Source organism: Nymphalis io, chromosome 16, assembly GCF_905147045.1.
Source record: "Nymphalis io chromosome 16, ilAglIoxx1.1, whole genome shotgun sequence".
NCBI classification, from domain to species: domain Eukaryota; kingdom Metazoa; phylum Arthropoda; class Insecta; order Lepidoptera; family Nymphalidae; genus Nymphalis; species Nymphalis io.
This window is the reverse complement of record NC_065903.1, coordinates 7,266,659-7,290,312: the sequence shown is the minus strand read 5'-3', so window position 1 is coordinate 7,290,312 and position 23,654 is coordinate 7,266,659. Positions and strand designations below refer to the sequence as shown.

Here is a 23,654-nt window from a genome sequence, read left to right as displayed (position 1 = left end):
GTTAGGGACCTCAACTCCTTTGTTTCTCATGCTCAACATCTAGCTCTAGCTAAGGGCATATTCGTTCAATAGGCTTACTAACAACTATTTCATTTGTTTTCTTCCGAACTCAGCCCACGATAGTTTGTTTCTGTATCCATAGCCATCATTACGGCAACGAAACTGTTTGATCAATTGTACTCGTAGCTAGGAAAATCAAGTCAAATCAGTCTTTTTACAAATAAAATAAAGAATTCAATTTTAATCATTTTAATTGTATGTAACCTACAAACTCAAATGGAAAATACAACACAAGCTGCAGGTGTTGGCATTCGTCGAGAACCTTCTACTGATCCAGTAAAAGCACAGGGAATTCTGTAAGATTTTAATTATTTATTAATATTATCTTCTATAGCTGAGTAATGCTTGTCGCTTACGATAAAATAAACTGTTTCAAACTTTATAAGAATCATATTTATTATAATTATACTTATACCATAAAATTTAATTCTGCAAACGTTGCTGTGGTTACATCAAATAATTACTTACCATTAAGCTATTAATTCTTATTCCAAATAATTATATGCATAAATTGTGCGTTCGTTTTATAGTACATCAGTTAGTAAAAAAGAGAAACACGCTGCGCGCCTCTGGCAGCAAAGATGGGGCTTCCACAAACGCGTTCGAGAAATGCAAGAGGAAGAAGCACTTAAAATAGGTTTGTAAACAAAAAATATATTTTATTACATTTATTTTATTTATACTTTATTATTTACAATTTTTATAATTTATTAATTTTACAATTTTTTATTTGAATTTATAGGAATGTCCCTTGATGAATACCGAGCAGCAGTTCGTTCAGTTAGCTGCAAGCCTGAGAAAGAGCTTTCCGTCAATATTGACCCGTCTCCTACACCACTACCAATTACAAGCTCTGGTAAACTAAGTTATCATAAAGTATTTTTTTTTCTGTAGGCAGGCAAACGAGTAAACCTACTTTCTGATAGTAATCACCACCACGGATTTGGCACCACAAGACGAATATATCACTCTTTACACCATCGCGATGTCAACCAAGAGTTATTAGATTTCCCAACTATGCCTGTCACATTGGCTGTTTCACAGTTGGTAATATGTTAATATGTATGAATGTTTAATGTTTGGCGATAAAATAATTGAATAGAAAGACCTACAACTATGTCTAATTTAATTAATGCGATATAATTAAAGTTATTTTAATATTTATGTATGTCATTGATATAAAATAATTTAGAGATTAAGATAAAGATGAGAAACCATCAGTACAAACCGTACGTAAACGTAAGCAAAGATCACATATTTAATTCTTAAAAATTATTTATGTCGTGTTTAACATGAATGTGACATTTGCCGAGCTGTGTGGTATTTATCTGATGCTGCTTTACTTTTACTAGGTGTTATTGGTCGACGCGCGCGATGCTCATTGGAGAAGTTCGGACCAGTAGTGAAAACATCCCGCGACTATCCTATCCATCCTCCCCTACCGCCAGGACAATTATACAATCCATTCAAACAGACGGTCATGTTCTTGGGGTCAGTATGAAATTTTAAATAAGTTTAACAGTCTTAGCTTTTCAACATTTTGACAAAATGCATCTCATTATTATTAAGACATATTATATAACTTACAGAATCATATAATAGGATATATACAACGTTATCTATAAATGAATAATTCTAAATAATTTCAAGACCTGCGAAATTACTTTTAGTACTTAATGATCAACAAAAGTGCAGTAAACATACGACACATTCTCTAAGCATTTTGAATATCTTATTTGTATCCTATATGATAATATTGACAAAAAGTTGTTATATACACTATATAAAGTTGTTATATACACGTTGCGTACTATATTAACAATTGTAATGATACCATTTACTATATTAACATTTACTGGCAAGATTTAAACTTTAATTTTATATTATGACTTCTGACTGGAAAATAAAACAAAATTGAATTTAAATATATTTTATTCATGAAAACTCATACAAGCACATTGAATTCCTGTTTTCAAAGTATGAGTAAAGTGAAGCCGACAGATTCGGAATGTGTGTTTCCACTGAAGATCGGGAACTAATTAAGCAACTATTTTTTAATATTACAACACGCATTAATGAGGGCTATCGTTTCTAGTCGCTCAACAGTTGGCGACACTAGCGCATAAGGACCTGTCGCTGACTTATTATGCCGCTGTATTATTTTTTTTATATAGAATAGGAAGGCGGACGAGCATTTGGGCCACCTGATGGTAAGTGGTCACCAACGCCCATAGACATTAGCATTGTAAGAATTGTTAACCATCGCTTACATCACCAATGCGCCACCAACCTTGGGAGCTAAGATGTTATGTCCCTTGTGCCTTTTTGTCACTGCCTCACTCGCCCTTCAAATTGGAACACAAAAATACCAAGTACTGCTGTTTTGCGGTAGAATATAAATATATTAGTTAGTACGACAGGACCAATGAATTTGGTATTATTTTAAATTAGAAATATTGATTATTCCTTAAGTGTTACGCTTGTTACTTTTGTTCCGAAGAGGAGAGCATACATGTTCGAAAAACATAACTCGTCTAAGCTGTCTGTCAGCCATAATTAAACAAGAATGGCTTAATCTTTACAATAATCATTAGAGAGTAGAATATCCGCGATAAAAAGCTCGCAAACAGTAAACGTTCAGTGACATTTGAAATTTCTAGAGAATCGCTTACTATAAACTAGCGCCGCTCACTGCGAATCAAGCGCGATAGTCCTCATATTTACATTTAATTAAAGTTACATGTTATATTTATGTATTATTTGTAATTTATTGATACTATAAGATTATAAACAATGACTTCAGGAGTGTGGATGGTGACCCAATATCCTACAAGTTGCCGCCAGCGAGGTGTGACGTCACAGATAAAATTTGGGGATACCCACAACAACAAGATGTAACAATATTCGATTTTGATTCGTTGAAGTTATAAACATTCTACTGTTGGCCTCCCCGCTTTTGTAGCGGCTCAGGGATGTTTACGGCGGCGCAGCTATCTACTTTCATTCTGTTTGGGATCCCTGGACGTACACTGCGGACTCCTCCAGAGTCAAATGAATTTCAAGTATGGACTGCATAACCCATTGTTGTGCTATTTCCAGAGAATAGTGCAGTGAGTGACGTCATCCCATTAATTATAACATTAGTGCTAACATAGATAGTAAGTATGTACTACTAGAATTTGTTTCATAGTTACTTGAAATATAAGTTAAGGTATTATTTTTTTAACCTAACCATGCATTTCCTTATACTTACACGCTTATATCTAACATAAGCTGCTATATATGGGTTAAACCCTGCAACTGAATTGTAAACCAGGTCCATTCAAACAAGTAAAGCTAAAGTTTTGCACAGTGACAATACAATCTACTAAAATCTCATAGCTGAGAGAATGCGTTCCTGAAGTTTGACAGTGGAACCCATCACTCGAGTTCTTTTTTGCAACTTACCAGCATGGTGGCGAATTTGCTTTTCGTCAGATGATCTAGATACCGTTGCTAACTCGGCCACCAATGTGGTACTTCAGGGCTTGGAACTAATTACGGAATAAAGTTCCGTACTCGGCGGTTCCCATTTGCGACAAATCCAGCCTTGGTTATTGCGACCAGGCCTGGGCTGTAGCGACGAATACAACTCTATCTCTTGGTCCTTCAAAAACGTTATTAATAAGGCGAAGTCGGAGCACATTGTTAGAATTAGCGCGTCTTCCATTGGAAAGTCTCTTGTTAAAGATGTCTTAAAGAATTTCTGTCAGCTCTCATTTCGAGTCAAAATTTCGAGCGTTGTTTAGTTCCGCAGTCAATTGGAAGGGCAAGCCAAATTGAAAGTTTGGTGTGCTCAACAAGGTGAAACAGTACTTAACGTCGACTCAATGCCTAAAACTCTACAAGGTGCAAATTCGGCCTCACATAGAGTACTGCTGTCATCTCCAGGCGGGTGCTCCCCAATACCAGCGTCTTCCATTTGATCGCAATCAACGTAGAACGGCTCGAATTATCGAAGAGCAAGCTCTTTTCGAGCGACTTAACCCTTGGATTTGCGCAGCGATATTGCATCTTTCACTGGGAATGCTCCGAGGAATTGTTTGAATTAATTCTGGCCACTTAATTTCACTGCCCGACATCGTGTTAAATTCCCTACATACCACCTTATGAAAATCCTCAACAGTGGGATTTTTAAGACATTTCCTGCCTCGCACAACTACACAACTGGTTCCAGAAGAACCAACTTTTGCCGGGGGTTTTTCAGACCGATATGACTTAAGAACTTTCAAAAAAAGAACCTACTCATTCTTTAAAGGCCGGCAATGCACCTGCATGCCCGTGTTCCAGATGTCCATAGGTGGTTGTAGTCACTTTGCATCAGGTAAACCTGACCGTATACCACCTCTAACATAAAAAACGGACCTCAGGACGGCATTCTCCCAGCGGCCTTATATTATGTGTATATTTTATTACATGCATTTAATAAAATCTTATTCTTAAAAAGGTTGTCTAATTTGATAACTTATTTTTAAGTTTAATTATATCAATAAAAATTGGTATTTTATCATATACTACACACAGACTAGAGATAAATAAACATTGAATCAAACACGTTTAGCAGTACAATAAACACTTATATATTAAATATATTAAACACCGCTTAAACATTGTGCCTCTTCGTGGCTATCACGGGAGGCAGCTGGGATATAATATTTTCGGGTAAAATTTCTATCGTCACAGCTTCGTCGTCTCCAAGCCAGTGGAAATCAGCCAAGTACTGTAACAATGAAGTTAAAAAATACTTATTATAAAAAAAAAAAACTATCATTAAAATATAAATATATCTCGTGTAGAAATCTAGTAATCTTTTAGTTAATTCTTTAAGTGTAATGTCTGACTAATGCAACATAAATATAAGATTTATAAATTAAATAGAGCTGCTAATATTTGAAATATTTGGAAATATCATTTTGATTATTGTTACCTTCAAAGGAATGACTCTAATTTGGGAGTGAGGATGTATCGGATTCTTTTTTTTTGTCATTTTCTTTGGTGTCGGTCCTTCGGTATCAACCTGAAATTAAAATATTAATTTAAATTAATAAATACATATTTGAAATCTTTCGTTTAATTATTGACGGCAGTGAAAGTGCTAATATTATAAATGCGAATGTAACTATCAATTTTAATTATTTCATTTTATTTACTTTACTTTATACTATATTGTACACCACAAAGACAAAAATACAAAACATGTATACTGCCTAAATAAAAGTACAATTATGGCGACCTTATCGCTACATAGCGGTCTCTTCCAGGCAAACAACGGTGTAAGTAATAACTGATAGGATATGAGGTAGGTGTTGGTATACATTTTTTTATTGATTTTATGTATGTTTGTATGAAGTAACATTTTTAGATGTAAAACTTGGGGACAAGTTTCACACGTAACACGTGAGCGAAAGTAACTAATCATATAAATGTAATTAAGACCCTCTATACCATGTCTTATATAAAACTAAATATACATATATTTATGTGTGATAATAAAGGACCATACTTATATTAATTAATCATTTATTATTAAGTCGCTTCGTATAGCTGACGCTAAAGAAATGCATATCTCGATAGATGATGTCCACAGTGACTTTTTCTGGAGTTTTTATTTACGAGTACGCTTGGTACTAATATCATACATAATGTGATCAGACTTTTTAGAATTCATTTATTTCGCGGAGACATGACTTGTAATGCTCGCTATAAATTATAAATACTTCCCTCGATACATTAACAATTCTTTAGATACAACATCGTGATACATAATAAAAGCTTCGACGTTCCTATATATAAGTTTACTCAGTGGTAAGGCTTTCTGCAAGGCCGTCTAGGTCCCACATGAGGGGACCACCCACTCATCAGATATTCTACCGCAAAACAGCAGTACTTGTTATTGTTGTCTCCGGTTTGAAGGGTGAGTGAGCCAGTGTAATTACAGGTACAAGGGACATAGCATCTTAGTTCCTAAGGTCGGTGGCGCATTGGCGATGTAAGCGATGGTTAACATTTCTTACAATGCCAATGTCTATGGGCGTTGGTGGCCACTTACCATCAGGTGGCCATACGCTCGTCCAGCAACCTATACTATAAAAAAAAACTCGGTGCGCCAGCAGTGCCCGAGGTGGCAGTAAGCGGCGCTACCTCGGCGGTGTCGGTGCGCAGCAGCCACAGCGAGCTGTCGTCGCGCGCGAGCAGCGCGGGGTGCGCGGGGCGCGCGGGCGGCGCGCACAGCGCCACGACGGCCGCCGTGCGCGCGCGCCACGGCTCGCTCTCCGTCACCGAGTTCTTCAAAATTCTCGCGTTCACCAGGTCGTACTCGATCAGCTGGAAGTTGTCGTATAGTAATTATCGGTCCGCACTCCGAACAGATGAAACATTGGAGTTGCAAACTTTGAAATATCTGCGGAAGCTTATTACAGAAATGAATTCTTTGCTCGGGGAAAGATATATTTACTTTGCGGAGACGGAATCTTAGTGATAAATCAACGTGTGGTGTATACTTTGACTTAGATTTCTCCTCCCGTCCGTTTTTCCGCATGAGTTGTCAAGCGACAGTCAGCAAAATTAAATTGCGAATAACGTTGATAAAACGTTGTTTGACGTAAATATGCGTTTTGAATAGTTTCAAAGCTCTACCTTCTTCAGTATACTTTGCACATTTGACAATTTGAAATCCTCTGTTATGTTTTTACGTATGTATTTTTTTTGTTCGCTGGTAGTACATGATTTTCTTTCATTGTATGTATTATCCAAGGGCAATGTCAAAAAAATGTAGTGTTACCATATGAGAATATTTATAAACGAATTATTTATCTGATTTTCTTACTGACGTGACATTGAAAATTGCCGAGCGTGAGAAAACTGGTTTTAAACTCAGTCTCGAAACTCGAGGTATTTACTCATGTGGTATTACTAATGGCCTTGGAATCGTCAGACTCATGCCAGACACTAGGAGCACATATGACCTTTATTCGAATAGGCGAATAGCGAATAAAATAATAATCGGCTCATACCTCTTGATCGACGTAAACTACGATGAGTTTCTCTTCCTCGTTGTCGAAGGTCAAGGCGGACGGCACGCATCTGTATCTCGGCAATGAGACGTAGAATCTAAATTTATTGTCCTTCTTTATCCATATGGTGATATCGCCCAGCGTGTCAGCCGCCGCTAGGTAAATCGTTTTTGATGGAGTGTCTTTTGATATATGGAGATGTAAAATACATTTCGAGCCGAGGTCTAGAAAAAGAAAATAAAGGTCCAATAGTCACTCTATAATTCCCATATTTTAAATATCGTACCAATCGTATCGAGATATTATTTTAACCGTAGCGTCTACTCATCATATATTTAATTAAAGCCCTGAATTAGTAGCAGAATTAGTTTTTTTTTAAGTTTCTTTTTCTTTTCTTTTCTTTCAACCTTCATTGATTTAAGTTAATTGTAGTGCCAATTAATAGTATTGTTGTAAATACCTATAATGGTGTCTCACACCGGACTAACGTAGTACGGCGGTTTTTATTTTTTGTTAATTTGGTAATATGTCGATAGTATTACTTATATCAATAAATAAATAAATATTTAAAAAAAAATTGTTTCGTTTATTTTAGTTACTTACATTTTTCACAAGGAATGTTCTGCACTACGGTGGCGCCCGCTTCAGGGTCCACTTGTAACACTTTCAACTCTCCATCCTTGTAAGCGACCATCATGCGAGAATCCTCAGTGAAGGCCACGCGGTCACAAAATTCAAGACCACTGACTAACACTTTTGTCAATGATATATTGGCTTGGTCATCATCCTAAAATATTAAATAATATGAACCACAGCTATCTTCAACAATTTCATTTACTTATTTTAAGTAAATATTTTGAGATTGCTTTCATTAATAATTTTTTCCAAAAAATTTTCTTATCAGACAAAATAAATACATATTTGTGGCTTAAGATCTTAATTACTAGACTAAAATAATTTGTATCCTATGTGTAAAGTGAACTTTAATCGCTATCAATACGTAACATGAGCAAATCATAAACCGAAATGCTATGCTAAATGCTCCCTAGCCGCTAATATAGACTACATTTTTATATTGATTTGAAAAAATAACTTACGCATTCCAATTTTAACAATGTCATGTTATTGTCAGTGGAGTATACAATTAATTCCCCGCTTGGAGAGAGTTCAAAGCATTTTAATTGCTTCTTGCCCTTTGTTTGAATCGACACAAGTTTAATCGGTGCTTCTGTTAGTTTCAAACTCTTTATTGTTTGTTGTAATTCCGTTTTATAATCTGTTTTATTTAAAGCACTTATTTCAGAATCTTTTTCAAGTTCATTATTAGGGTCTCTTTGTTTTACGGTCTGATTCAAATTTGCCACTGCTACAATTCCAGTGTCATTTACTGCATAGGAACCAAGTTTCCAAACTTCAAGATAGTTGCTGTACCTGAAATAAAACATATTATCTGATGAATTTAATAAAGACTACAAGTGTAAAATTACAACTATTACTTATGAAATATGATATGCAATGCTTATGCCAATATGCTTAATTTTTTACTACAATGTTTAATGTTTTACCTTAATAATAGTAATTTCTTTTGAGGACAAACAGCTGATCTTGGTGCCGGTACCATAGGAGGAATTCTCATCACCCATTTTGGTGGATAGCTTGAAAGAGTTAAATAACCATCTGCTCCTACAGATATTAGCTTATCACCATGTATTACAAGAGCCCTGGAAATGACATCAATTTTATTAACTCATTTATATAATTTTATATCCACCTTTAAAAACTCCAAATTGATTCAGATCACCATACTTCAGAATAAAATAATTAGGGAATCAGCATGGAGGGACGCTATGTCCGTAACTTGCTTCTGGACCTTGACGGTCTCACAAAAGGAAGCTAGACAGAAGAGCAGCAACAGAAAAGGGCCGATCTCGCTCGGCGTAGACGACGTCGGGTGTCTAGCCTGGGTGGGAATGGAACCCACAACCTTCGGCGAGAATGGCAAGTATCTACCAACCACGCAAACCGGCCCGTCAAATCAAATCAGCATCTCAGCTGGTTATATATTATATGGTTGTCCAATGAATATCAATACCTCACATCATGCTCATGTATATTTCTCTGCACATTTTTCACCCATTGTGCACTTGATTGATTTCCAGAACTACAATTAACTTTGACAAAATTCATAATAATTGGATCAACTCCGCTGCAGTACAAGCTGTTCTCATCATCAGAAACTGCTATTGATAATATATTAGACTTGTGGCATTTATATGACTCGATCTGAAAATAAAATAAATTAAAATAATTTGCTTTAGTTTATTTATTCATATTAAAAATGTATGACTATTGTAATATAACCCTAGTCTATTCCAATCAAGATTTTTTTTTTATAAAATCAGTAGGTGGTCTGGCAAATGGGCCATCTGATGATAAGTAGTCACCACCATAAGCATAAGAAGGTATAAGAAATCTTAACTACTATTACTTTCAATAACAATGCACCTCGACCAATACTTTATGTCACTTTAATTTAAGTTCACTTTGAAAGTTTCTATAACAACTTTGCTGATATTCAAAACGCTATTTATTTTGCGAATCCATAATGAATGAAATTTTGCCCGAAGACCAGCATTAATTCAATGACAAAGTTGTTTATTTGCCTTTACTCCTCGTGTGGTTGGAAGAGGCTATACTATAGTAGTAGTTCGTTTACCTGATCTCCTAGGTTACCATCCCAGAAAGTAAGCCTTCCGAGACTGTCTCCTGAAATGACTGTATTATCAGACAGAACAGCAAGACACCAGACAATAGTTTCCTTTGCTTTTCTACTAACAGACATTCGACATGTTGCTTGACCGGTTTCAACATTCCACACTCTGATTGTGTCAATAGATCCTAGAAAATATCAATAAATTTTTTAAGCTATAAATCAAATATTGTCTAATATTATATACTTTTTCCACAAAAAATACCTGTTACTAATACACTGCCTGTGTTATTAAATTTGCAACACAAAATCCTTCCCTCCTGTTTATCAAAAATCTTTTTGTAAACAATCTCATCATTTTCCACTGAATATAAATTAATATAGCCTTGTTCAGTTCCTACTGCTACTAGAGTATTACTTGAATTAACATCTAGACACCATGCAGCATAGCCAGTTAGAATCATTGTAAATTTTATTGAAAGACTCTCCATATCCCATTCTAATAAAGCCCCTCCGAGGCCTGTAGAGAGTAATCTATGGTTAACCCATCCCAGGGCTTCTACAGAAGTATTTGCTTCACCCGGTTTGAATTTAAGAAGAAAAGGTGCATAGTTTAAATCCCATACTTCAATAGACGCATCCTGCCTGTAAAAATAATGCAACAATAAACACTGACTTCCTTTACATATTCACTCTTTAGTTAGAAACAAAATGTACCTTGCCAGTGCTAAGTGTTTGCTTTTTGTATTAAAAGATACACAATTGATTTGCTCTGGTTTCGGATTATAAAAACGAACACGGTGTAGTTTACAGGCCATCGTATATTTTTTCACTTATTGATTTTTTGCGTATATTATTTTATTGCGTCTAGGGCGTAATACAATATTTATATGTATTTCAAATTAAATAATAATCAACATGCGGTGTCGCACTGCGCACATGATACTGACAGCGCTGACATTAGGTTGATATCGAATCGATAATATCGTAGACAGAGAAATTTTTAATTTGTTTCTCTGTCTACGTAATATACCGAAGGATATTATTATTGTCAAATACAGATAACACAATAATCTACAAAACTTTGAATAAACCAAGAGTTATAAAAATATGTGAGAAACAGTATGTTGATAAAATTAATTAATCCATATTTCAATATATTTTAAACTACCATTGCGTTGTTGGAGTTTATATTGTATTAATAAGTTTTGTTTAATTTATTTTTAATTTACTACATTTACAGTTAATTTAATATATCAATCAATCAACAGCCAACCATTGTTCACTGCTGAACATAGGCCTCTCACAAGGTGCGCCAAAGCTCCCTGTCCTCCGCCTTCCGCATCCAGTTGGTGCCCGCCACCTTCTTAAGGTCATCGGTCCACCTGGCTGGAGGGCGCCCTACGCTGCGCTTGCCGATTCGCGGTCTCCGCTCTAGGACTCGTCTGCTTCAACGGCCATCGGTCCTACGACATACGTGACCAGCCCACTGCCACTTCAGCCTGCTAATTTTGCAAGCTATGTCGGTGACTCCGGTTCTTTTCCGGATAATCTCATTTCTGATCTTATCCTTCAAAGATACTCCGAGCATAGCTCGCTCCATAGCACGCTGAGCGACTTTGAATTTGTGGACTAGTCCCGCAGTTAGTGTCCACGTTTCGTCACCGTATGTCATGGCAGGTAAGACGCATTGGTTGAAGACTTTCGTCTTCAAACATTGCGGTATAGACGACTTGAGGACTTGACGAAGGTTGCCAAATTCTGCCCATCCCAAGTGAATTCTTCGATCGGCTTCCTTCTCGAAGTTGTTCTATAAAATTTAATTTTATTTAATTTAATATAAAATACCAACTATTCGTTAAAATTTATTTGTCTAATGTTTTGAAAAAAAAGGTCATCCAGACCGATTTCGGCCACGGTGGCCAATCACAAGAGAGATTAGTCAACTGCGCAGTATATACTATATTACACAAATGTGTGCGCATACACAAGTGCACCGTCTATTATCCCTGGCTCTCTTAATCCGATGGGAAGGCAATCCGACACGACCGGAAAGAATTCAGGCGCAGGACTAACGGCTTTACGTGCTTTCTGAGGCACAGAAGTGTACTCACTTCCAACTTCCAGACCCCGGGCTGCTACTGAGAATTTTCTGACAGAAAATTCCAATAAGTTTTTATTGGCCCGACTTTAACCCAGGACCTCCGGGTCAGCGGCCTTATATCTAGCTACTAGACCAACGAGGCAGATAATACTTTACTCGTATAATATAACGAGAATACTATAATAGTCATTGATTGATCGATGATTTAATATGTATTACAATATAATAAGTACCTAAATAAATAAGAAATGAGATGTAGAATCATTGTAGACAGTATTGCGGTTATCTGCTATAAAACTTTAGTATTAGTTGTAGGCATATGTTTAACGGTCTTTTTAAGTCTTATTTTAACAAATAAAACAATAATTACTGATATTTTTTGGTATTAAAAATAATAGTTAAAAAGATACGAATTGGATATATTTTTATCTATGCTTTTTTAATTAAATTCTAGCATCTACTATTTAATTTTCATTATCTGTGAAATATGAATTAGTTTTTTTTGCGATCGTAGTAAAACTGGTATGTTAATTTTTATCGAAAGAATTCTTGATTTATATAAAGTTATTTACATCTTGTGCTGTAAATCTATTGAGTATTAAAATGGGCGACGGACAAAGCGAAAGTCAACCACTTCTAAATGAAGGTAAGTAATTGCGATTTTGTTGTTTTGACAGCTGATGATTCAACCAAATTTTTATTTATTTTATTTGTTGCTAAACAAAGTAATAAAGATAAATTGATAGTGATCAAGTCGTCCAGTAACTTCTTAGGATTATGCAAGTACAGGTGTTACTTAAAAAGTAATAGTAACAATAGTTACGTATTATTATAGTTAATATACGCAGGCTTATTCGCAGAAGAGGAGAATGTCAGCACAATCTCGCCGATTGGGCCTGACGAGCTCCCTCCGCCGTATCAACAAGCAGGCTTGCCGATGGTAACATGTCGCGTGTGTCAAGCTATGATAGATATTTCTGGGAAAAGAGAACAACATGTTGTAAAATGTTCTGATTGCAATGAAGCAACGGTGAGTCTTCTTAGTTTTAATGAATAAATGTTGTTCATGCAAAGCTTACCATAAGTAATATCTTATTACCCATTTAAATCTAAACTCTTAAATATTACTTTGAATTAAAACTCTTCTTCATTCCATTTATATTTAAACTGTCGCTATTTTGTTAACAAATATAAAGATTTACAATATTTTATAAAACAACTATCAAGTAATTTTTTGTCTATTATACAATTGCTTCTATGTAATTTTGCTTATGTACTATATGATTTTTACTTCATTTAATATGTTAGAAAATTGTACACATAATACTACTACATCAAACCTAATGATGGTAAAATTACTAATTACCTTAAATAAATAAATGTTCTTAAAAAAATAGTTAGGCAGTTAAATATAGATAAATTAATAATTTTACATTTAAATTGAGCTTCATATGCTACTTTGTATTTGATTGATAAACATTAGAAGGAAATTGCCAATAACATCATATGTGTGGTGTAATTTCTCTGACACATAATTAAGATCATTGAAACTATTGTTTATGTTAATCTTAAGAAATAAAATATAATTTTTTTCTTTTCTGTCTTAATACAAATATACAAAACTAGATATAAATTTGAAAAATATACCAAAGTAACAATATTATATATATTTTTAACAATATTTTTTTATGTCTTGTAGCCTATAAGAAATGCACCACCAGGAAAAAAGTATGTCCGCTGTCCATGCAATTGCTTGCTGATCTGCAAGTCTTCGTCACAGCGTATTGCATGCCCCAGAGCTGACTGCAAGAGGATCATCAATCTTGCTCCTTCACCTGTGACACCCCCCGTGCCGACTTTACCTGGCATGTGCAGGGTTATCTGTGCACATTGCCAAGACACTTTCCTAGTAAGTTTATATTTGATAATAATAAAAGGTTTTTTTTTTTAATTTTAATTATTCCTTCTGAAATATAACTGTTTCTAATTGTTGATGTACTACTCCCCTTCCTCTATACCGCTGTTGATTATTAAGAAACTGAATAAATTTCTTAATAATCAACAGCTGACTTTGTAGTTTACAATCATGCATTTAAATCACAATAGTTACTTTGTGTAACAATGCCACAGATAGAAAAAAAATTAGGAGGCTTTAAACTAAGACCGCTACTCTTGTATGTGAGGATCAATAAGACATAACTGAATATAAGTAGGTTCTTGTTTTTTTATAATATAGTAAACTAGTATGAGTAATAGTATTTTACAGCTTATATATATATATATATATATATATATATATATATATATATATATATATAAGCTGTTAGAATATCTCGTCTTATATGTTTAAAACTGTTTGGATTTATTATTTCGCAAATAAGAGACAGTGTAACAATACGACATGGAATTGGGCTATTCCTTAATTATAACAGATTGTTATATGCTTCTAGACATTATATAACTATCGTCTGTTGTGTATATAATCAATACTCAGTATTAATATTGCATGGTTTGCTGACCACTGGAATTAATAGCTTGCGTTGTTATTTAAGCTAAGTAGAAAATGTAGAAGTTTTCACTTACATATTTCGTTATGTCAAATAATAAAAGGCTTTATGTTTAATATAAATAAGATAGTTGCGAAAAATTGACGTTTTAAATTAAAAACATCGTTCGGTAGTATCTTGGTTTGAAATTTGTAATCGTATTTTCACCCTTTTCGTATCTATTCTGATATCATGTTTTCAGTATGATTTGTTTATTCGTTTGTCAAGATGATACAATCAAATTGATTTAATGATCTTCGTTATACAATTCATTTTTAAAAGTATAATTTTTATTTTAGTTTCTAAATTAGACTATTTATATATTTAGATCAAATCGTCAGAAGAATTAGTTACAGCTGAGGTCATACAATCTTATACTTCAAATTTCTGAACTATTAAATCCCTTGGACCTCGTCAAGGATGTTAGTTACATAACAACATGGAATATTCGAACGGGTCGATCGGGCACAGTTGACTATTTACGTAAACATGTGTGCGTTACGCCTGACCTAAAATTTACTCACTGTTATGTTTGTGTGCGCAATTCACGTAACACTGCATCGAGCGTACTGATCGTGTTAATTATTTTGATGATTCTAATCAGATTCCTAATCTTTTCATTGAAGGCATGGTACCATGGTTAGCCTGTCGTGAATTTAAACAGGTCTTTCAAATAACCGATGACATTTTTTGACAATCTGGTTATCGCGTAATTTTACTTTTCTGTGCCAAGAATGTCCCGAGTCAAAAAGATTGGAAAAATAATTCCGGCTTTTAGAGACCAATTTACTCCTGAGTGCAACAGCAAGTGATTATAATCGTCATTATTTATCATTACGAAGTTCACCAAATAATCGGTAAATGCTGACCATATATAACAATGTAAATTTAGTATTGCTTGCTTCAAATTTACACTGTGACTTATGACGCCGTGTCATTGATGTAACACCGTAACAGCAGACAAAATATTACAAGTAGCAATTTTCTTTTGTAAAAATTCTTGCATGGTATTAAATATAGATTCTATATATAAAGCGATCAAATTCGAAATGATTAGCAAATAATAATTTATTACTAGGATTTTATTCTTAATGTATGTAAAAAAAATATGGAAAATCTTTAATTGGTCACATAATAATATTATAACTTATTATGCCATTTCGTCTATTTATCAGCACTGAATGATTACCGGGAAACTGGATGATATCAGTCAATGTCTTATGATGATGAACAGTTATTAATATAACTTTTTCTGCCGACAAAATTAATTTCGTATCTGTTGTTTGGTGTTCCTATAGCGTAATATATAGAAATATAATAATTATTTAAAACTGACTTATTTATTGTTATTGCAACACACAGATGAGCAAACAGACATGATGGCAAACATTAAAAAAATAAACTTTTTTCAATTAAACGGTAATTTAACTTTTTTTATAATGTAGGCACTTACAAATTATAGATTTAATAGCTACGGTTCCAAATAACTCGACTACCGACAATAAAATAAAAAATAATTTTACTTTTTAATTAATTTTATTTTTATATTTTAAATTTAAAAACTGGTTTTATCAAATACCTACTTGATATTTTAAAATTCTATAGTCATAATAATATTATAGACTACACACATTTCTTTTTGAAGTCCAGTCATTGCTTATTTATCGAAATAGGTTAAGACTGTTAGCCACTATACACTTAGAAGTAGGACAAATACATTATCCTCGCACCTGAGCTGTAGATAGATTAAAAAGTAAAGAATATTATTGAATATTTATCGTAAAACAATATATAAAGCAAAGAATTGTCATAATCCATTTTATTTGCACCTTGACTTGGTATAACACAATTCTTTAAAATAGTTAAGTCTTAATTACACAATATTTTAAAGTAAAACACACAACTTACTAAATATTTAATACATATTTTGTAAAGAAACCCTTTTTTGCAATGGCATGTGACACAAAATAATAAGGTTAAGAATAATTTAAATTTGTATTTTATCGTCGTCTCTAAGAAATTGTATCATGGAAAATATTTGACAAGGGGCATGTTTAGATATTCTACGAGTTATTTTTATTGTCCAAGTCAAAGTCAAAAAAACTTTATTCAATATAGAAGCGTTACACTTACTTATTGATTGTCATAAATCTACCACCGATTCGGAAATAAACACCTCAGACCTGAGAAGAACCGGCGAAAGAAACTCAGCTGGTTTTTTTTATATCTCAGCTTTTACAATAAGTAATATACAACAATAGCCAAATTATATATACCTTTTTTTATTTGAAATAACCTTGAGGCGATCGTTTCATTCCCAGGTGTGCAATCAATTAAAAAGTCATCGGATATGTAATATCTTTTAGCACACAAGCGTTCCTTAACGTTTATTTTCAATTTCACAATTAAATATTTTTGAACGTTATCTGGGATCTTGTTGTAAAAGCGTATACATTGTCCCATAAAAGACTTACTAACCTTGTGTAATCTGGTAAGAGTGGTTGTAAGTTTATATGTACTTGCTCCTGGTGTTAACAGTATGTACGTCACAATTTCTAGGAAAATGTTTTAGGTTTTTGCGTAAATGTTATGTAATGTTATGTACATTATCAAATATATATTGAGAAGCGACAGTCATTATTTTAATTTCTTTAAATTTACATCTTAGTGAATCTTTTGGGCCCAGGTTATAAATTGCACGAATAGCCTTCTTCTGCAGTACAAAAATCGTATTAATATCGGCTGCATTACCCCAGAGTAGAATGCCATAAGACATTATACTGTGGAAATAACTAAAATACACTAGGCGAGCCGTATCTACATCAGTCAACATTCTAATTTTTTTTACTGCGAAAGCTGCAGAGCTATTTGCCAATTTATTAATATGAGGGCCCCATTGAAGCTTAGAATATATGGTGATACCAAGAAATTATGTTGCTTCTACAGCGTCTAAAGCTCTCCCATTTAAAAGTACATACGTTTTTACAAATTGTAGATGAACTAGAAGCGCGGTTGTATTTATATACCTATTTCGCAATGTTAAATAAAATGTTCCAATCTATCACAACGGTATAAAAGTTTTTAAACTTTGAATTGAGATCATTGGAACTATAATATAATGTATTTCCATTAATATTTATTTTGATCTTTAAAAATAAATTAATTGAAAAATTGCTTCTGATTTTGTTAAACTTTTTTTTTTTTAATTTCAGTATCAACTTTTGAAAAATGCACCAGTACGGTGCCCCCACTGCCGAAAAGTATCTTCCGTGGGTCAGCGCATGGCCCGAATGCGAGGCATTATATTCGCAGTGCTCGCTCTGATATTCTTCGCCATCGCGCTCGGGGTGACCCTCGGCACGCTGTCGGCGGCCAAGACGCACGGAGGCGGCGTGTACGTGGCGTATGTCGGGGCGTTCTTAGTCGCCTTTATTCTATGCAGCCGGGCCATATATTATTTCGCTATGAAAGTGAGTAAAATCGAAGGGCCGATGTAGATCATTAACGCAACGGCTTCGGTTCTTGTGATAGTATGACTAGGAAATATCTCGATTCCATATTGCATTATGTATACATATATTTTATAGGATTTGTTAGATAAAAGTGTAACCATTTATATTGAAAAAGTGGACTGTGTTATTTTGTTTCAAATTGATTTTATGACAATTAAGTAGGTTTGTATACTTTAATCGCTATAGATATATGCTTAGAGTTATAAATATAATTTTTATCGCTTTGACTGTTACCGAAGTAAATTGTTTGGTAACCTAACAGTAGTTAGTATGCATTCCGACATTTTAACTATGTTAAAGTAAAATCTACATAGGGTGATGTAGAAAACGATAGTACTTGATATTGTAAAGAATTTAGTAATGCGTATGCTATGTCATTAACAAATATAAAGTATGTAATAAACTTTGTAATCTCAGATAATTGGTATTTTACAACTAGATAATACTTACGTACATATGTCTCTATAATTTGTACATTTATTTACTTTGAAATTATTTAAATGACACTTGTAAATTGAGTTAAGTATAAAGTACATCTTTCAAATCTATCTTTAAGGCTTGTACACATGAAGAACATGCATAGATTTGGTATTGGATTCAATGAATGTATCAAAATGCTGAAAATGTGTCTTAAAGTCAAAAAGATACCTTTATAAATTGTATGAAGTATTAATAAAACAAAAAAAAAATAGTCAGAAATTCTAAAATTAATTTCATATATAATTCTCGTTCACAATAAATAATATATATAGGTAGCCCTTTTAAGAATAATTAGTTTATTTCATTCGACTCTAAAAATATAACTAAATAAAAAAATTAAGCGTATTTCCAATCCGTAAGATAAATTTGATAAACGAAAACTAACATAGTATATGTGCTAGGTATTAATGAATATATTATGTATTGTAATATTATATACTTGTATGTTATTGTATTAAGTAAACTGAACTTTATATTACTGAATTTATTATTCTTTTTAATATTCTCATCGTTAATTGTGACGCGACGTTTTCAAACTGAACTAACCTGAAAAATTAAGCTTAGGTTGTAATTAGACAAAATTTTGCTTCGATTTAGCATTGATTATAATTTCTAAATTTCAAATATTGATTTCTAATTGAATCTACATTATGAATACCACTTTCTCACAGATTAATATATTTCTTTCGAGATTTTTTCTTCAAAATTATCTTAAAAACTACATTAAATATGAACCTATAATGTATTATTTAATTTGACGTCAGATTAAACTGCTACAGGATAAAAATCGTAACTGAACCGATGTCATAATCGAATAAATCATGTACTGAGTGATTTATTATTCGATTTAATTTTTTTGTCATATTTATAAAATATTTGAATAAAGAAATCTTTATTTGAACAATTTTTTGACTACTTGACATTTAATGGGTGCATCAGACTAAATTTATGGATGGTTGACATGTACCGATTTTAATCAAACTCATGTGCCCTAAATTAGTTAACAATTAAACAGAAGGATGACCAGCTGTTACTGCCCCCAAACTAATCAAGACTTATCGTCTAGTAGACGCCAAATATCGATATAATTCCATAAGTCAGTTGCAACTCATGATGCAAATGACTTATGGAGTCGACTGGCGCCTGCATGAGCGTGTAATGGATCCTTAACACACTCGATGAATCATTTTTAATTGTAATCGATTTAATATGTGATAGCGTTGAATGTTTTTTTTTTAAATTGATATCGTTCAGCAATTGTTTTTGAATATATTGAAAGATTAAGATTATTATTAGTATTCAGAAATGTTTGCTCAACGATATATAAGGTCGGTTAATTGATTTGAATTTGACTTTATTTAAATTAATTTTCACTTGACGATTTTCAAAACAAGAAATAATGGAAAGTAACTTTGTCTCTGAATGATTACAATGGAATGGAAAGATTCGTGTCTTCTGATAATTTTATCATAAAACAAGTTTTTGTCTATCCATTTGTTGTAGAAATGAGTCCTTAGGATTAAGAGTGCCATTTCAGAAAGTACTTTGAAGTTTAAATGAGTTTGTAATATGTCGATAATATTAACGGTTTCGAATGTCGTTATGATGGAATCTTTTGAAATAGACGGCTGACGTCAAATAACAATTGTTAGTACGGATAGCGACGTATTAATTTATGTTACATTTAGAAGTCGCACTCGGAAAATGCTAGTTAAAGTAAAAAGTAGGCAATGTCTGGACTAGAAGAATAAGATAACTAACTTAATTGAATTCATCTTATTTTGTCTCAGTAAACGAAAAAGTATTTATTTTTTCTGGAAATCTTTTAATTTAAGGAATTATATTTTGGTATATATTTTCTAAATAATAATATACTATTTTATTAAATTTTCCAGTTCAACGCAGTCGTAACGTTGTTTCAAAAGAATTCATCCTTTCAGCATTTGGAAAAGATAGCAACACAATATTTGAGTCTGTAAGAAGAACGACAAATTTAATTTGGAATTCATATGAATGTAATATAATGTACACAACCCACATAGGAGCATAGCCGTGAATTCGTTTTTTTTTTGACAAAATTTTAATTCTTTGCTCAGTAGTCAGACATTTACATGCTTTTACATTATATATACTTTTAAACGATTGCCATTTATTATAAATTATTAAAATTAATCTATTTAAATTGATTTTTATTTTATTTTATTGTAATGTTAGTTTTTTTATATTCTATACTTGTCTTGGTCAGCCGTATAAAGCATGAGTCAAACATGCGTCACCATTTGACAATGCAGTCACTGCTGGAATCGACTCATGTAAGTGGCAGATCAACAATTACCTGTGATAAACAAAATATTTTTAATACTTACCTTGTTCTCATTTAAGCTTTATATATATAGCTACTTTAAAGATCCTATTTTTTGGATTCTCAATAGACGTTCGAATTGTTATATTTTATTTTTTTAACACTGCGGAATTTTGAAAAGATTTTAATTCTTGTTTCAGCGAATGTGATAAAAAAATCTAATTCTATTGTTAATTTTCCGTAATAAGTTAAAACTATATATATTGTTAGAATGTTTTCTTGTTTTCAAAAAATAAATAATCTAAAGAATGGACGCAAAAGCTTACACATGAAAAAAGTCGATAGTGTTAAAAATTAGTGCAAAAATATTTCGTTTAATTTCAATCGCTGAAGCTATACATTAGCTATTGAAATTAAATGTTACATGTACTAAAAATATTGATTTGATTTCCAGAAATGTGTATTGCTTATTTTTCTGTAAAGTTTCATCAAACATAAGCCTACGTGGAATATATACTTGACCACAGCTTAAATAATCAAAAGATTTGCGTTATTATTTAAATAATGGAAATTGTTCTTTTTTCTTACCCAAGATTGTATAAAACCCGTCTGAATTTACATGTGTAAAAAAAAAAGCCGAGATGGCCCTGTGGTAAGAACGCGTGAATAAAAAAGCCGAGATGGCCCTGTGGTAAGAACGCGTGAATCTTAAGCGATGATCGTGGGTTCAAACCCGGGCAAGCACCACTGAATTTTCATGTGTTTAATTTGTGATTATAATTCATCTCGTGCTTTACGGTGAAGGAAAACATCGTGAGGAAACCTGCATGTGTCTAATTTCACTGAAGTTCTGCCACATGTGAATTCTACCAACCCGCATTGGAGCAGCGTGGTGGAATAAGCTCCAAACCTTCTCCTCAAAAAGAGGAGAGGAGGCCTTTAGCCCAGCAGTGGGACATTCACAGGCTGTTACGGTGAATTTACATGTCCTGTGATAAGGAAAAATATCGTGAAAAAAGCATACCCGCTTCTGTCAAATAAAATTTCGCTTTATGTGTTTAATAACCGACCCGCTTTAGAACAGCATGGTAGAATGAGACAAAACCAAGAGAAGATTAGGTCCTGCCCAGCAGTGGGACATTTACAGAATGCTACTATTATATAATATAATCGTGAATATAATTTGACAGATAAGCGTTGTTCAAGGTGTGTCACCTATATACTTGTGAATTCTTTGACTCAAATTTGAAATAAAAAAAAAAAAAATTATTTAGAATTAGCGCCTTATCTTTAGCGAAACTCATTTTGATCTCTTATCATTGCTCTTTTTTTTCTCGTATTTGAAAAAAAAGTAATAATATGTTCATATTAAGAAAACCTTTTAAAAACACGCTTCCATTTCATTGGCATGAATATTGCGATATATAAGAAACTATATAAATAGGTTGTGTTCTTACCAGCCCTTAGTGGTGTATATAATTTCAGCTCAATAGTTTGAGTAGAACTAATTAAAAATTCTGTTGCGATATTTGAGTCACACTGGTATGGTAGTATGTGTGACTTCGAAGTTAAATAACGGCTTGTTATAATAAAATATGGTTATTATTGTCAAATCCAAGTACACATAAATAAGTTTCATGTTATTATTATGGGAAGATTAAATATAATTTAAATGGGTAATTAATCTTTATTCATTAAATAAATATTTGATGAAAAATTGTTTAAAAATAATACAATATTTTCAAATGTTTTATTGTACATGATTTCGGTACACATATATATATATTGACGTATCATTCGTCTTACAAAAATATCTTATGACATTATATCGTAATCAAATTTAATTTAGTATTTATTATAATAAATGTTTTTGAAATTGTTGTAGCTTTACGTATTATTATATTTAAGACGATGAAAGTACCTTAATAAATTTCACTTGTTTTAACAATTACAGATCAATAAATTATGGCTTATATGAACTGAGCGTTTTACTTGTACTTTCAATTTCAATAAATATTCCTCATTTACTTGGTTCCTATTAAAATAATTGTACTTAATTTCACTTTAAATGTTACTTTTTAAATTAATTACAATTATTTCCGTGATTCCTTTGAAGTGGGATACATTCCTAAACGTCGTCCACTTTTCTTCGTTAGATACTTATATGAATTTAATATATATAAAACAAATGATCTTTCCATGCCGTTTACGTCTAGTAAATAGGTATATTAGGGTTTAGTCGTTTTCACAATACGGCTGATTACAATTTCCATATGGCGTCGCAAAAGGAGCGAAATTTCAATTAGTACGTGATAATGCAGCGTTAAATGGCGTCGCACTTCACTTACTTTAGAGTTTAGACCATCCTTGAGCGCATGCGCGTAAACAATAAGAGGGTAGGTACGAGCCATAAAAACTCATAAGCTTGCTGCGTGACTTATATTATATGGTACTTAGTCAATGCTTTAACAAATTTTTGGCTCACATTGTTTTAGTACAAATAATTGAATCAAGTTTACGTGTAGCCTAACCGCAATTAGCATCTTGCATTGCACTGTGATACTTATCGTATTGTACTTTAAGATTCATTGTGAAGTGACTCTAAATATAGAAGCCTGCGAAATATTTAATTTATTTTAATGAGAAATCTAAGCTACACACGACTAGACATTTAAAGGAGACATAAAAACAGTAGTATCTTAAACTCTAAATATTCAAATATTTACGTTATACGGAATGTTATAGCAGAAATACAAAGAATGCAGAGCATCGAAAATAGTATCAAAACAAGGTATAATCACACAAAAATTAAAAGGCACGTAACATTTTCGTCAGCTCGTAGTCGTATATTTTTTATACATACGGCCGTAATGTTTTTTCTTTTATCA

The 23,654-nt window shown here is 32.8% G+C and overlaps 3 protein-coding genes across 4 annotated transcripts; 2 read left to right on the top strand and 1 right to left on the bottom strand.

Annotated features, from left to right (window-relative positions):
• The first annotated feature begins 182 nt into the window (after positions 1–182).
• Positions 183–3,188, top strand: LOC126774121 (uncharacterized). The gene is made up of 5 exons (XM_050495455.1): positions 183–356; positions 591–697; positions 803–916; positions 1,413–1,551; positions 2,864–3,188. The coding sequence occupies exons 1-5, from the start codon at positions 277–279 to the stop codon at positions 2,988–2,990; spliced, it is 567 nt and encodes a 188-aa protein (XP_050351412.1). The 5' UTR covers positions 183–276; the 3' UTR covers positions 2,991–3,188.
• LOC126774111 (U3 small nucleolar RNA-associated protein 4 homolog) lies at positions 3,168–10,786 on the bottom strand. The gene is made up of 11 exons (XM_050495441.1): positions 10,540–10,786; positions 10,088–10,467; positions 9,829–10,010; positions 9,205–9,395; positions 8,678–8,833; positions 8,210–8,543; positions 7,716–7,899; positions 7,113–7,336; positions 6,241–6,423; positions 5,027–5,116; positions 3,168–4,819 (listed from the first exon to the last, which is right to left on the bottom strand). Exons 1-11 carry the CDS (start codon positions 10,638–10,640, stop codon positions 4,703–4,705), a joined length of 2,142 nt encoding a protein of 713 aa, XP_050351398.1. The 5' UTR covers positions 10,641–10,786; the 3' UTR covers positions 3,168–4,702.
• A 1,610-nt stretch (positions 10,787–12,396) lies between these two features.
• On the top strand, positions 12,397–20,971 carry LOC126774119 (type 1 phosphatidylinositol 4,5-bisphosphate 4-phosphatase). Of its 2 annotated transcripts, none has more exons than XM_050495453.1 (4): positions 12,397–12,572; positions 12,787–12,956; positions 13,626–13,835; positions 17,685–20,971. In XM_050495453.1, exons 1-4 carry the CDS (start codon positions 12,530–12,532, stop codon positions 17,967–17,969), a joined length of 708 nt encoding a protein of 235 aa, XP_050351410.1. In that variant the 5' UTR covers positions 12,397–12,529; the 3' UTR covers positions 17,970–20,971. The 2 variants fall into 2 exon arrangements, with proteins under 2 accessions (XP_050351410.1, XP_050351409.1); XM_050495452.1 differs by having other exon boundaries at positions 12,403–12,572; positions 12,775–12,956.
• Positions 20,972–23,654: the final 2,683 nt, after the last annotated feature.